We start from the raw sequence: 14352 nt of genomic DNA, 5'->3' as shown, positions 1-14352 counted from the left end.
CCAGCCAACCATAATCTGCTTATTCAAAGAGAAGAAAATACAAGCCTACCTGAAACAGGAGCTCCCAGGCAGATGCACTGACAGCGGACAGTCACATCGCAGCAGCACTCCCAGCAAATGGGAGGAGAGATGAAACGACACATCAAGGCAAATGCTGACTCAGCGCACATGTTCTAGTAAAATCATTGAGTAATCTAATCGTATGCAGTCAGTGAGCACATCTGTCTGCACAAACAGCAGGGACCAGACAGGACGCCATCCCATCCAATTTTTTCTTGCCATGCTTTCAAGCTGCAGACACAGAGCATCTTACACTGCAGGAACTTCAGTGCTTGTCTGCATTTACAATAGACTTTTAGATAGAAAGGATTCAGAAATAGGTAAGCTGCCTTGTTTCAAGCAGAGCACACTTTGCAAATCCAAAGCAGAGCACTCTTACTGCTCCCTTTTCCAATTAACTTCCACGTACTCACCTCTGTGCAAACTACTCCTCATCAGCTGCTCAGGAGCAACAGCACAGCATCCTCTTCCCTGCTCATTTATCCTCCTGCGCAGAGAAAGCAAGACATAATTAAACATGTCCTAATAGAGGACAGGCAGGCTGTGGTGGTGAAGTTAGTTTTCTTCTGTTAAATATGACTGTCTTTTATAGTGACACTGATGTAGGCGAGGCATGGGAGAGATCTGTCTTCTTACTGCAGATAAATGCACACATTAGCGTAAAGTACAAATGTTCATATGTAGCTATTATTTGCACTAGAGGAGTGTCCAAAGGTAGCTTACACTGGATTTTGAAAACATTTGGGCACTTACTAGCTTCATGAACATCAACGCAAGGTATTTACGGCAGCGGTGGAAGCAGAGCAGCTTGTGTCACACCTTCAAGGAGGTGCCAGGTCAGGGCAGTGTCCCTGCAGCCCCATCTCTGCATGGCCAAGGGCCTGTTCCCAGCTGCATGTGCCTTAGCAGCTAGAGGGGTAAAGCGACTCCATCTGACCTGCTCTGCCAAGCAAGGCTGACCAACACCTTACCCACTGCTATGGGTGTCTGGCTATGCCACAGAGAGAGCAGGTACATGGCTCTCTCCTTTTATTTCTAATGGGCCCACTAAATGTTTAGCTTTACCATGCTCTTTATTCTGGCACTATAATTTGGTGCCAGGTATAAAATGAGCAGAAATTCCATAGGAATGTAGAAAACATCACCCGTCAGGAATGACTGAAAAATACATATGGTTATTTTGTCATTTAAAAAAAAAAAAAAGGAAATAGGCAGAAAGTCTTTTTGCATAGGACAAGAACTAATCATCTTAGATAGTATCAGGAGAGGTAAAGATCAGACATTAAGGAAGCTTCGTAGTGATAAACGGTTAAATGTGGATTAGATTCCTGCAGAGGCTGGAATTTTCCTGATGATGATTTTCAGGAGCAGGTTAAGCATAGCTTTTTCAGCAGTTTTGCAGGTCATACTGGTCCAGACCTGGTAATTTTCTAGGTCTTTTCCAGCTCTCTTTCCTGTGATTGTCTATATTGCAGTATCACCTAGCTTTGCTGTAGCTCAGCTGGGGATTCTATTACACCTAGGAACCATAATAAAAGGACTTTATCATCATTTGGAGATACGTTCATCTTCTCTGCTAATCACCATTAGCGTTGCAATTCCAGTAAGTTTGGAATAGTCCTGGACTATCCAGGAAGGAAAAAGCTTTTGTACAATGATTTTATGATTCATCCTAAGCATAAAGAAAAATAATTTAATAATTTATAAATGTGTAGCTGTTTACACAATGACAGATATTTCATCTCTCATGTCTTTTTTTCATCATACGATAAATTAGCTTGATGCTTGCTCTAGCTCTTTGCTTAGCTTTCTTGCAGTGAATTATCAGAATCCTCTTTCAAAGGGCTGTGGTAGGCATCTATTTTCTTTAATGTCTTCCTGCCTGTTAATAGATTTGAGTAGAACCAAGCCAGGACCTGCCTTGAAAAAGGCCTTTTCCCACGTCACTGGTCTGTGAGCAGCAGTGAAGTGCCACCGGGTTTGTAGTCCCCTGGAGTCTCCCAAAGGACTTTAGGGTTGAAAGCCTGCCAATCACTTTGCTCTTCAGATCAGTTCAGGAGATATGTTGAATCACCGGGACAAGTAAAATCTGTCAGGCTCTTCTTGAGTAATGACAAGATATGGACAGAAGTAACTTGTGACTAGTGACAAACAGTAGTAGCCAGACTGGGGAAGAAGTTGGTCAGTGCTGTGCAGCTGCAGTTTTCTTCCTGCCAGCAAAGGTAATGCCTTTTGTAGACCAAAGCACAATGTTTTTCTTAAGCTTTAGCTTAAGATTTTCAGCTTCCATTGCCTCAGTTTTCCTCTGAAGGCTTTATTATATGCCATGGTCTCCTCTTGGTATAACCAACAGTCTGGAGAAAGCAATCTGTGTTGGTGATCCATCTGCCTCACACTGCATAAGACCCAAACTTGTACTTAAACTTACCACTGTCCTACTGTGAAGAGTTTGTTGTGTTTGTTGTTTTTTTTTTCATTTGTCCTTGCCATCCATACCAATTAACCCAGCTTCAGGCTCAATCAAGTTTTCCAATCCGTCTTCATGTCTTCTTTCTGATTATCTTCTAGAGCAGATGATGTACACAAACACAAAACCCTGCTCAGGAAAAGCTCCAAACTTCCCTCCCAGGTGTTTCAAATTGCCAAAGACCTTCCTGTTTGCTTTTGTTTTGGGTGGAGGCTCATGCTCCTGTTTTGGTCCCTTGTTCTACTGCTTACCTAAAAAACTTTTTATGGCTCTCTTACAGGAAGGCTGCAATCACCAGTCACCATGGGGTCAAAAGCAAACCCTGATGGCATTACTGAAGCTGGGACAATCTAGTCACCCCATGTTGGGTCACTGGAATGTTGTAAAGAGGCTAGAAAACTACTGGAAATTATCTGCCTTGCACAACAACATCACATTCCTCAGCTCCTGCATCTGTTTCTTTTCTTCCAGTTTGGTGTAGTTTGTCTGGGAGCCACTTACGGCTTCTTGCCTGTTGCTCACACTGATAACATTCCTTGGCCTCTATCCCTAAGCCTGTATTTAGAATAGTTTTTTTGCTATGCTGCTTTTTATTTGCAAAGAATGTGCACAAAAGCCTCTTTTCCCTGTACCTCCAGCAAGCAGAAGAAAACAGACTGCTTTACTCCTAAACTCTGCTTGATCCATCTCTCTCCATAGTCTCTGTTCAAAAATTGGCTGGGTAAGTTCATGAGAGAGAGGACCATTCATGGACACACAGTAACCACATCCATCTCAGGAAGACCTTGGTCTGCAAATAGTTGGAGGCTGGAAAGATGTCAGTAAAAGTGCCACATTTCCATGCCCTGCTCCTTTACTCTTCCATAGGCCTCAGTTTCTGGCATTTCCTGGGGACAAAATGCTGGGCTGACATGTTTTGACCCTCCTAAGTTCTTGCTCCCTCACAGAGGTGTAGGCAGCTGCTTTTGCCACTCTCAAATCCTTTTCATATGCATGTGTATAACTCAAGATAGCTGCAAAGGCTGACCTACTGCAGTCCATTGCTTGTCAGTGGATGCTGAGGCTTCTCCAAGTAAGGCCTTGCTTGAGACATGACGTGCAATTGGTGTCTCAGGTAGTGGCTTCTGTTGCTTCAGTGATAACTAAACAGCATAGGAGTTCAGGCTATTCCTGGTGGTTAGCCTGAACAGACCACAGGGAAACACACTACACTCCTCAGCAGGCTCTGAGGTTTCTTACATGCCAGGCCTGCTGCATCCAGCATGAGGCCACCACGTTCTATAAACAATGCCACAGCTCTTGAGTGACTTGGCTTCTCTGTCAGAAAGTAGTGGCCAAATTCTCGTGCCTGTATTCGGACCATCTCAAAAATTTCAGCCAGGCCATCTCATAGTGGAAGTAAGACTTTTTCCAGGAGCATTAGCTGTGGGATCTCCAGAGTTATAGCCATATTAATCATGAAGTCCCCAAGAAACTGCCCTACCCCATTAAATACACTGGCATATTTTTTAATAAGGTCACCTGCCTTGTGTCGGCTGAGATGGAGTAATTCCCACTTTCATTACCAGTTTGATCAATTTAATATCCAACCTGCTTGGGGACTGAGCTCTAGTGATGCTGCTGTGTGTACAGCATGAATTCTGTGGAATTTTACACCCTACTCAATTGGGTCTAAAAGTACACACCATGTCTGTCCATATCATCCTGCTTTACCTTCCTCTTCAGGAGCTATTGCTGAAGCCTCTGAAGGTTCTCACCTTCATCTGGGAACTGACCACTTCCATGGGGACACCAGGAGGATGGTACTCTTCCTTTTGGCTGCCTGATTCTTAAGTATCATATCTCACACCTTGGTTTCAGTTGCACAGGCGCCGGGCTCACATGTCAGCTCTTTGTGGAAAAGCTGTCACAGGCCACTGTACTTGTCCCCAAGCAGCCTGTCCTTGCCATTCACCAGCCAGCATGTTCTGTCACGTGCTGACGACCTGCACGGTGGCTGCAAGGCCAGCAGTTGCTCTGGGACTTCCAGAGTAACCTCTGTGCTGTCCTATCTACCCAGCTTTTGGAAAAAGAAAACAGTCCTTTTGACTGTTCTTATGCAACCACTTAAAGCCAAACAGTTGGTGTTTGTTTCATTTTGGGTGGTTTGTTTTTTCCAGTTACAGCCGTGGAAAATTCCTGTTACTGACTCTTTTGGGCTGAGCTTTGGTTCTTTGTGATACAGCTGGTTCAGAGGATTTCCCTCTGGGTAACAAGAAATGGCAGCATGGCCAAGCCATGAAGAGCAGATGGGTGATAGATATTCTCCCAAAACCCAGACCAGACCGATGTAAATCTTGCAAGTTTTCAGTGGGAAAAGACTCTGTATTTTTGCAGATTATTTTTCCCAAGGGTGTTCTGCACTGCTTGCCTAACGTTTGAGGGTTTGGGGAGCATTCTGGTTAACAGCATCTTAGGAAAAAAAAAAAAAAAAAAAATTAAAAATGGCCAGAGGAGCTCATTAAGGAGACCACAAAATGAGTAATGTACTTAGTTCTGCAATCTAGAGGGCAATAATGATGCAAACTTCTGCCTACTAAAACACTCAAGAACTTATACTGAAGATGAAAAAAAAAAAACCCAACAAACAAACAAACAAAACCCCTGCAAACAACCAACTTTAAATACAAGCAGGATTTAGGACTTACTGGCAGCTCTTGTCTGAAATGAGCTGTGTACCCCTCAGTTGAGCACCCTGTGCCCTCGTTAAACACTCACAGCCTTCTCTGCAACACCTCGGTTACCAGCAAGCTGGTGCAAGTGATCAATCCATGCTACATCAAATCCACCGATAAATTGGATATGATCCCCAACCACCCGGTTTCTGCCCGGGTTTAGGCCAACCTGTCGAGCCGCGGATGAAGCAAAGATGAAGATGAAGCCAAGGTGGGTGCCCGCTCCTCCAGACGAGCTGTCATTTGTCCCCTGTGCCACTGGATGGCAATGCTGGCTAAAGTATCGCTGAGGTTTCGCGGCCGCTGGCGGAGACCGGGGTGAGGTGGTGGGGGAGGAGGAGGAGGAAGAAGAGGAGGAGGAAAAGGAGGGTTGGCAGCGCCGACAGAGAGGATAAGGGCAGGAGGACACGGGCGTGCCGAGTCGGTGGGAAAAGCGTCCAGCTGGGGCATCGCATCCCTTTGCTTTCCAACCTGGCAGGAGATGCGCGGCTCACGGGGAGGGGGTGGCTTCTCAGGACTCCCAGATTTTGAGGACTCGGATGGCGGAAAGTTAATATTTGGTGTTAGGATTTTCAGCGTAGGAAAAGGTTGCCGGCAGGCGTGACTGAGAGTGACGCTCTGGCACAGCCTGCTAGAAATTGCCCAATTTTTAGACTTAAAAACTGTACTTAGACTTTGCAAAAACGACTTTGTAAGCACGGCATTGCTGGGCTCAATGACTATTCAGTGAACTCATTTGAATGTGCATAGACAGGGCTTGCTTGAACTGCTGCATCAAAGAGAAATGCTGAAATGAGTCATTTGTGAATCACGGCTTATTTTCTGTTGTTAGCTCATCTGGAATCCCATGGTGATCAAACAGCCTTTTACAATGTGTTAATACATCGCTACTCCATGTGTTTAGCAACAGCTCAGTTCCAATAAACTGTAGGTAGTCGCCCATTATAAAGAGGTAGTGTTTTCTGCTGCACGTCGGCTGGGGCAAACTTGAAGATGAAAACGCATGCAAAATGTAATGCTTTTGCAAACACTCTTTTCCACACTCTTTTCCACTCTGATTTCATACCTGCTTTCTGTGTCCTTGCTTGCAGAGCACAGTCCGGCCACAAGAGCTTGCCTGTGAGGGCAAGGGCTCCAGTTCTCCAAAGAGGGCTGAGGGCAGTTTTTCCAGCAGGAGCCAAGCCACTTTCCAGAAACAGGGATGGAAGGGAGACAGAAAAGAAAACACCTTCAGCAGCAGCTTAAGGTAAGGCCCTGGTGTCTAAGTTGGTGGCTGTCCTCATCCTACACTTTTGGCTCCATGGGCTGGAGATCTTGGGCCAGACTACAGTCAGATTGAAAAATTAATCTTAAATTTGGAAGGGAGGGTAATTACTCCTTCCCTCAAACCCCCACCCTCCCATGGTGATCAAACAGCCTTTTACAATGTGTTAATACATCGCTACTCCATGTGTTTAGCAACAGCTCAGTTCCAATAAACTGTAGGTAGTCGCCCATTATAAAGAGGTAGTGTTTTCTGCTGCACGTCGGCTGGGGCAAACTTGAAGATGAAAACGCATGCAAAATGTAATGCTTTTGCAAACACTCTTTTCCACACTCTTTTCCACTCTGATTTCATACCTGCTTTCTGTGTCCTTGCTTGCAGAGCACAGTCCGGCCACAAGAGCTTGCCTGTGAGGGCAAGGGCTCCAGTTCTCCAAAGAGGGCTGAGGGCAGTTTTTCCAGCAGGAGCCAAGCCACTTTCCAGAAACAGGGATGAAGGGAGACAGAAAAGAAAACACCTTCAGCAGCAGCTTAAGGTAAGGCCCTGGTGTCTAAATTGGTGGCTGTCCTCATCCCACACTTTTGGCTCCATGGGCTGGAGATCTTGGGCCAGACTACAGTCAGATTGAAAAATTAATCTCCTTAAATTTGGAAGGGAGGGTAATTACTCCTTCCCTCAAACCCCCACCCTTTTTTTTTTTTTTCTTTAATGAACCGAATCAGTCCAGCAGGTCTACAAAAAAAGTTGACAGGAGTTTGAGGAAGAGGGTGTGAATCCCTTAAGGCTGCTATTGTCATTGAACTCTCCATGGTGTGAAACCACAGCCTGAGGTGCTGAGCTTCTCCCCTGAGCGATTGAGGCTCAGGAACAAATTCCCTTCTGCCAGCTCTTTTATTGGAGTGAGCGGCTGGAGATGGAAACATCTTCAGCCAGCACAGCAAGCTTCACCACAACCCGTCTGTCAGTGCCCTAAGCCCTGTCTGCTTGTATGAGAGTTACGTGGCCATAAAGGCCAAATACTCTCTGCCATCAACTACTTCGGCTTCTTCTGTCACACATAATTGTAGCTTAAAGGTCCTGAGTAATTGCATTCATATTGGGCCTGATCCAGCCTTCAATAACAGTCTTAATAATGCTGCTCTTAACCAGCCACATGAATCCCTTTCAATCCCCAACGCAGGCTCAGTCATGCTGTAATTCAGTAGAGGAGGCCATTCACTGTGGGGCTAATTTAGTTTAAAATGCAGACAGCCTATTTATGGGACAATTTTTTGTTCCTGCTCTAAATTCTTATGCTCAATCAACAGCCTGTAAACCGGGTCAAGCCAACACATGACCCATTAATGGAAGCAGTTGGGGCTTACAGCCCTTAGGAACTGTATTTGTGCTGTGCTTCCTCACAAGTGGGACCCATCCCCTATTCAGCCAATGGGTTCTGTTGTAGGGGGAAAACATAGAAAGCTTTTTCCTGCACTGGAAATCAATTTCATATGATCATGGTTGAGTTTGACCCCACACTGGCCCGCATGATTAGCCAAAAGCTTTTGCAACCAATGCTTGCCATCCAAAACGAAGGAGCAGCACTTTCCCCTCTGCGTGGGAAGAGCACGAAATGGAGGTAAGCAAAGGAGCTTCATTCTGTTGCAACAAAGATCATCCTCTCACCATTTGTGCTGCTGGGAGTGGCATTCCCAAGAAGACAGGGGACAGTTTTCCACCTGGGGAGGCTCCACGTGAGCATTGGACTGTGAAGAAATCTCAGATTCCTTAATGGGTCTAAAAGAAGATTAAGAAGTAGCTTATTCACAAGGTTTGAAACACAACCCAGAGCATGCAAGACCAGCCAGGTGGGAAGACATGCTAATATCTAGCAGGGATATATCTAATATCTAAGCAGCAAGGCAAGTGTCTTGGGTCCTTACTTAGGACAATTCCCCTGATTTATGCAATAGCCCCCTCCTTCTCCCCCTTTTTTTTTTTCCCCAGGGTCATATTTAAGATAGCAGCCTGACTTCAGCTGTGTGCCTTACCAGGAACTTTGGTGGGGCAACCCAATAGTGTTTGAGAAGAGGGGAAGGGTGGAAACAGAACAAGTGAGAGGGAGGGAGAGAGGTGAGAGATGCCTTTTGGGACAGTTTCCTCTGGTGTAGGGAGTTGTGGCCTTAGGGGCCAAATTTACCTGTGACAAGGGAGGCTGTCCTGGAAGAGCTGGTGAAAGGAATAATAAGCACTCCAGGTGGGAAACAAAGGCAGGGCAACCACCCACCTATAAATATAGGCAGGGCAGGCCTACGCCTCCATTGCCTACAGCTGGGGCCATCTGTCTAAAGGCAGGGAAGGGTGTCAGGAGAGGAGGGCCTGTTCCAGGTTAGTGAGGTTAAGTGTAAAGCAGGTCATGCTGACTCTGGGGCAAGTGATAGCCTGTCTGTATTTGCATGCCATATTTTTCCAGTGACACTTTGCAGAGCTTGTGTGTGTTTTCTGAATAATCCCAGACAAACACTGCACCTCTCAGACATGCATGTACATTATATGTTTTGAAAAAAGTACTGACAGTGGAAAGACAGGGTAGAGGGCAAAGACTTGGGAGACTCTCTTCTGAGGAGCCCATTTATACCAGGACCTCCAACAGAGTAAATCTCACCAGGACTTGGCATGGCTGAGTTTCCTTCCTCTTTGTCCAGATGTCTCACAATGTCCCTATACCCTTAGGCAACTCACTTCAGTCCTTTGTGTCCCAGTTTTCTTGAAGATACAGGATAAAAAAATGCCACGTACCTCACAGAAAATATTTACAGTTCCTTTTAGGATTTTTCTGTGTTTTTATGCTGAATTTCCTTGTCTTTGCCTTTGAGAAGCACAGAGGCTTATGTTGCAGTCCTGATTCAGAGTTACAGACATGTTTCCTACAAGGACACTATTGCCTGTCCGTTTGTAAATTTAACCCCTTGACAGCCTAAGGTATTTCAAATGCTTGATTTTCACTTCTTTTCTGTAAGGCTTTTTCCATGTATATCAGGAGATACAGGGATGTAGAGAAGATTGTGGTAAATGTAATGACTGTGGAAGTAGTGCTTTAAAAACATTAGTAATTTTGGATAAAGTTGCCAAAGAGGGCAATTCTGGTGTCCAAAGGAGGATAGGTAAGGAGGGGGAAATCTCATAGCTCAACTTATGGTCAGTCTGATGGGTGGTGTTGTTAGGGCTGCCCTTGCAGAGCTCGCCCACATTCACTCATGGTTTTCTGGTGCTAGGTTGAAGAAATAAAAATCTGTGCTTCTTCTGCCGTGGAATTTCCCGAAGAGGAGACACACAGGGGCGCCAAAGACTTAGGAAAAGAAACCTAAGCCTGAGATACTTTTTTTTTTTTTTTCTGCAGGGTTACTTTCTGGGCAGGCTCCTCACTCCCTGAACTCGGGCAGCGGGCAGAACTCTGCTCCGGAGCGGGTAGTGTTAAGGGAGCAGTTGATCAGCCAGGGCCTGATTTCATTTGCAAACGCGCTGGAGCTTCGCAATCGTTTACACCGGTGTAAAACAGGCTGGGCGGCTGCTAATAACCCTGCACCTCCAGCAAGGGGAGTCCAGAGGAGCTGCTGCTCCCGAAGGAGGAAGGCTGCACCCCCAGCTGGGGGGGGCCCCAACTCCAGCAGGAGGCTGATGTGTCACTTGGTCCTTCTGGCACAGCACTCCCAAGCACAGCCTCAGACTCAGGCCAAACGAATTTCCCGACTAAATTGGTTCCAGGAGGGTAATACCACCCTTCGGAAAATAACAGCTTTGCTGAATAATAAAAAGTTGCTGAGTTACTGTTTGCTTTCCTGCGTGTGATGCTAAGGGTCTGAATCTCTGGTGGGTCAGTTTGTTCTTATGACCTCAATCTGGTGTGATGGTGTCTGTGGCAGCTGTAATGGTCGCTAAGGTGTAAACCCCTTGGACAGCTGTAATGTGGGTGCAGCTCAGCTGCAACCTCCATCCTCCAACCACACCCTGGTTTCCCTTTGACATAGGGAGGAGGCTGGTGTAGGAACAATCACGTCAGCTCTTGACTGTCATTAGATTATACATATAGCGGGCTGGTATTCCTTCAACAGCTATATGGAATGATTATATACAGTATTACTCAGTGCGTGGCCTGCTCTTTCATGCACTTCCAGAGGTTTTACTCCATAGCTGTCAGGGAGGCAGGCAGCACATGCTGGTCAAAAACACCACAAAAAACTCAACTGAGCCAAAAAATCTGGACCAGTAGTACAGGCTCCCATGGAAAAAAAACTCATGCTGTTCACTGTTTTGTTTTGTTTTGCTCTCCACCAAGTGATATATCTTAGTGACAAGTTGCTCCAGCCACACAGCATTGCTTTTAATACCATAAAGTGTCGTGGGGTGTAGGCATGTGCTAGGACAATGGCTAGAGCTAATGTTAAAGGCTAAATGTATTGCAGCTGCATGCAAGCTGGGCTAGATTAAAGACTACAGCCTTGGAAGTTTCTTGTTAAAAAAAAATTAAAAAAAAAAAAATCATTTAAGAGGTTGGGTGTTTTTTTGTGCAGATTAATATTGTTTTGGACATCAGAGCCTCCAACAGTCATTTTCCAGTAATATGGCTTTTTGTAATTATTTCACACTTTAAAATATATGCCTTGCAGACAGCAGTTATGATGTTAGCATGGATATATCAAAGTAGATTTTATTTAAACTCTGCTGTGGGTAATACCAGGCTTTTAAAATGTCTTGGAATTATTAGGGTTTTTTATTCAATGCACAAAAGAATTAAATTCCACTTCCAATATATCATATCATGCCAGGATGGATGCAACACCAGAGTACTGTTAGAGAAGCTGAGAGTTTCAAATGTGGATACCTAAGTTAAGCTATCAAAGAGCACAATTAGGCACCTGACTGGAAATGACCTGGTTTATAGAGGTCTTGATCACCTGCTGTTCCTCTTAATATTGCTTTTCTGGCTATTGGACACATTGTCACCAGCAGTAGGGGGAGTGGTCTGGTGGTTAGTTCAGTTCCAATTCTTGATTCTTTCCTTCCCTTGATCTCCAGGAAACCAGATGCAAGACCTTGGGGAAAATCCTTATCTTCCCCTTGCATCAGTTTACTTATCTGTAAAGCAGATAAACTAATAACACTGCACCTCTCGAGGGTTTTTGAAGCTTATTATGCAGTAGTGAGTGCTTTGAGAGAGAAGTCATTATAAAAATGACAGTATTAATATGACATGAAGGCAACATGAAGGAGCCCCATTCCGCTCCATGCAAGTGAGCGGAGCTCTGTTACTGGCATTAGCAGAAGCAGGGATTTGGCCTGTGCTTAAAAGACTTGCATTTATTTTTCTTCTTGACTGTTAACATGTAGCTAACAGATAGCATTACAAGGAAAGCTCATTCTGGCCTATGTGTAAATATTTAGCAGCTGAATAGGTGTTATTTAGCAGGGCACAGTTTCTGCTTCTCCACAGTTTCTAAGGATGTTAGTACAGACTCATTCTAAGCTGCTACAGATCAGAAGATACACTGAAATTACCAGATCAAAATCCTTCCCAAATAAGTGTACACATACAGAATTTATTTTACTGGGCAATTAAATGAGTAAGATAAATATCCCTGGGGGAGGAGGGTTGTTTGAGGTTTTATGGCATATCTTATTATGGGCTCAATTTCGAAATCTTAATCCAACCAAAACTCTCCATGTAGAGACTTAACACTAGAGAGTGACTTTATGTTTCGTACTTGGGATCTGTGCAGCTGGGTGGATATGGGCAGTTGCATCAGTAGATTCTAGGGCAGGAGAAGTGACGTCAGTGAAGCTTCACCAGGAGCAAAGCAGCCCATTCTGGAACACCTATAGTAGCAATAATGCTTTAGTCAGGCAGGCCACACTGAAAGATCTTAGGCAGCATAGTTTTCTGAATTTCATCTGACCACTTTACTGATGAAAAATTTAAAATAAACATCAAATACAATTTAATATTTTTTTGGGGGGGTGGCATGTTCACTAAAACTGCAACCTACTGCAGCTATGGGATTGTTGGCAAAGTAGTTGCCTGTGTTTGAAATGTAAAAGCTTTTTTTCTTTTCAGGTCACGTGAGCAGTCAGAATTGCCCAGTAAATACTCCAATTTTATGTGTGAGCTGCATATGCAACTATTTTCTTAAAACTGGGTGTGTTTTTATGTTTAGGAAATGAAATGTACAACAGAAAAAGCAGCCAGGTTGGAGTAAACAAATAATTAGGTCTTGACTTGCTTGTAGTAGATAGATTTATTTTTCTAAAGAGAAAGTGCTTTGTGCCTTCAGGGTGAATTTATTGTCCTTTACCAAAAAAAAAGACACGTTTTTCACAAACATCTATAATTGAGACTGCTCTCTGAGTAATCCAAAAAAGCTGAAGCACATCTTTTTACCCCACCAGTGGTTTATTCACAGAGATGATCTTTTTAGGAGCTGTTTTGTTTTTTTTTTTGGAGAAGGCAATGACAGTACCTGGCCTCAAAGGGCCTCGGTTGAGAACAAGGAGTGTGGTGAAGTAGAAGGTGACTTTTACATTTCCATAGGATGTCTAGAGCATGGGAATTTGAACCACGTGGTTGCTCATGCAAACACCGTTTAGTCCTCAGTTTCTGGATGACTCCGGTACCACAGCGTGTGCTCGGTTTTAACTCTCGATTACTTCCCGGTTTTGCTTGTTGAGTTGCTTTAGTGTAGTTAGTTTACAAAATAGATATGAAAGCAGCAAGTAAGACCCACGTGCTCCTTGGGAAAAGTTCAGTTTTTTCAAAAAAGTTTTCACCTCACTTCCAAAAAAGTTGCACTCGGATGCCCTCTGCCACTTCATTTGGCACTGAAAAAATAAAAGAAGAAAAAAAAAAGAGCAAAAAGGGAAAAGCTATTTATATGTAGAGCTGATATTCAAAATTATCACCACCCTGTAAACACTCTGCGGCTTCAAAGCGCCGGGCAGGGAGTCCCGGGGGTCTCTGGACAAGGAGGGGTTGCAGCAATATGGAAAGGTACCGCAGTGAAGTACCCAGGGTCGTAGCACCCTCATGTCCATCCTCCTCCTCCCGCCCCCCGCCCGGGCTGCGCAGGGCCCTGCCCCCTCCCCCGCGCTCCAGGCGGGACGCTCGGTCCCCTCCTCCAAAGAGCAAAGCCGCGATGGGGGCAGCGGGAAGGGGCGCGGAGACGGAAAAGACCCTTGGTTTCCTGAGGCCCCCCCCCCCAGGGTGCGGCTGGAGCGACCTGTGGCTCTCGGTGAGCTTCTCTCCCGTGGGAAACGGGCTTGAGGGACAGCAAACTCCGTTAAACTGAGTAGCCGGGAGACAGCACCGAGGGCAGGACTGTCGCAAGTGGAAGCGGACGGATTTGTCCTCCTATCTTTCCCCCCCCCCTCCCCCATCCTTCGCAACCATCCCAAGTCGCGCACGAGGACTTCCCCGGATCCGCAGGGGAGAGCGGTTGGGGCTGCTCCACCCCGGGAGCCGGGTCCCCGCCGGCAGTGCATGAAAACAAGACACAAACCCCCCCAAAAAACGGGGAAAAACCTTTCCCCTAACACCCGGAACGGAGCTTCTCCCCTTCGCCAGCATCGACGTCTCAAAAATCATTGAATCATATTGGACTGCAAAGTGCGGGGCGAGGAAGGGAGGGTGTGGGTGTGTGTATGTCTGTTTTCTTCTCCCTCTTTTTTAATTTTTTTCCCCCTTTGTATTTGTTTTATAGGGTTTGAATTATTTTTATTCATTTTTTTTTTAACGTCCTGAGGCTTTTTTTGCCTCTTTCCTTCTGCCCCCTCTCCCCCCCTCCAAAGGGCGCTCGGGAAGCCGGCCTGCAGTGACA

General features: G+C 45.3%; 1 protein-coding gene across 1 annotated transcript in view; it reads right to left on the bottom strand.

Annotated features, from left to right (window-relative positions):
* Positions 1 to 5691, bottom strand: part of GCNT2 (glucosaminyl (N-acetyl) transferase 2, I-branching enzyme (I blood group)) — a 24194-nt gene extending 18503 nt beyond the window's left edge. Inside the window, exon 1 of the mRNA XM_010000983.1 lies at positions 5411 to 5691. Within this exon, the coding sequence (XP_009999285.1) occupies positions 5411 to 5691 (281 nt within the window). The remainder of the gene's footprint in view (positions 1 to 5410) is intronic.
* Between the last annotated feature and the right edge of the window lie 8661 nt (positions 5692 to 14352).

The sequence above is a fragment of the Chaetura pelagica genome, unplaced genomic scaffold, assembly GCF_000747805.2.
Source record: "Chaetura pelagica isolate M959 unplaced genomic scaffold, ChaPel_1.0 scaffold104, whole genome shotgun sequence".
Taxonomy (NCBI): domain Eukaryota; kingdom Metazoa; phylum Chordata; class Aves; order Apodiformes; family Apodidae; genus Chaetura; species Chaetura pelagica.
This window is presented reverse-complemented; position numbering and strand designations above follow the sequence as displayed.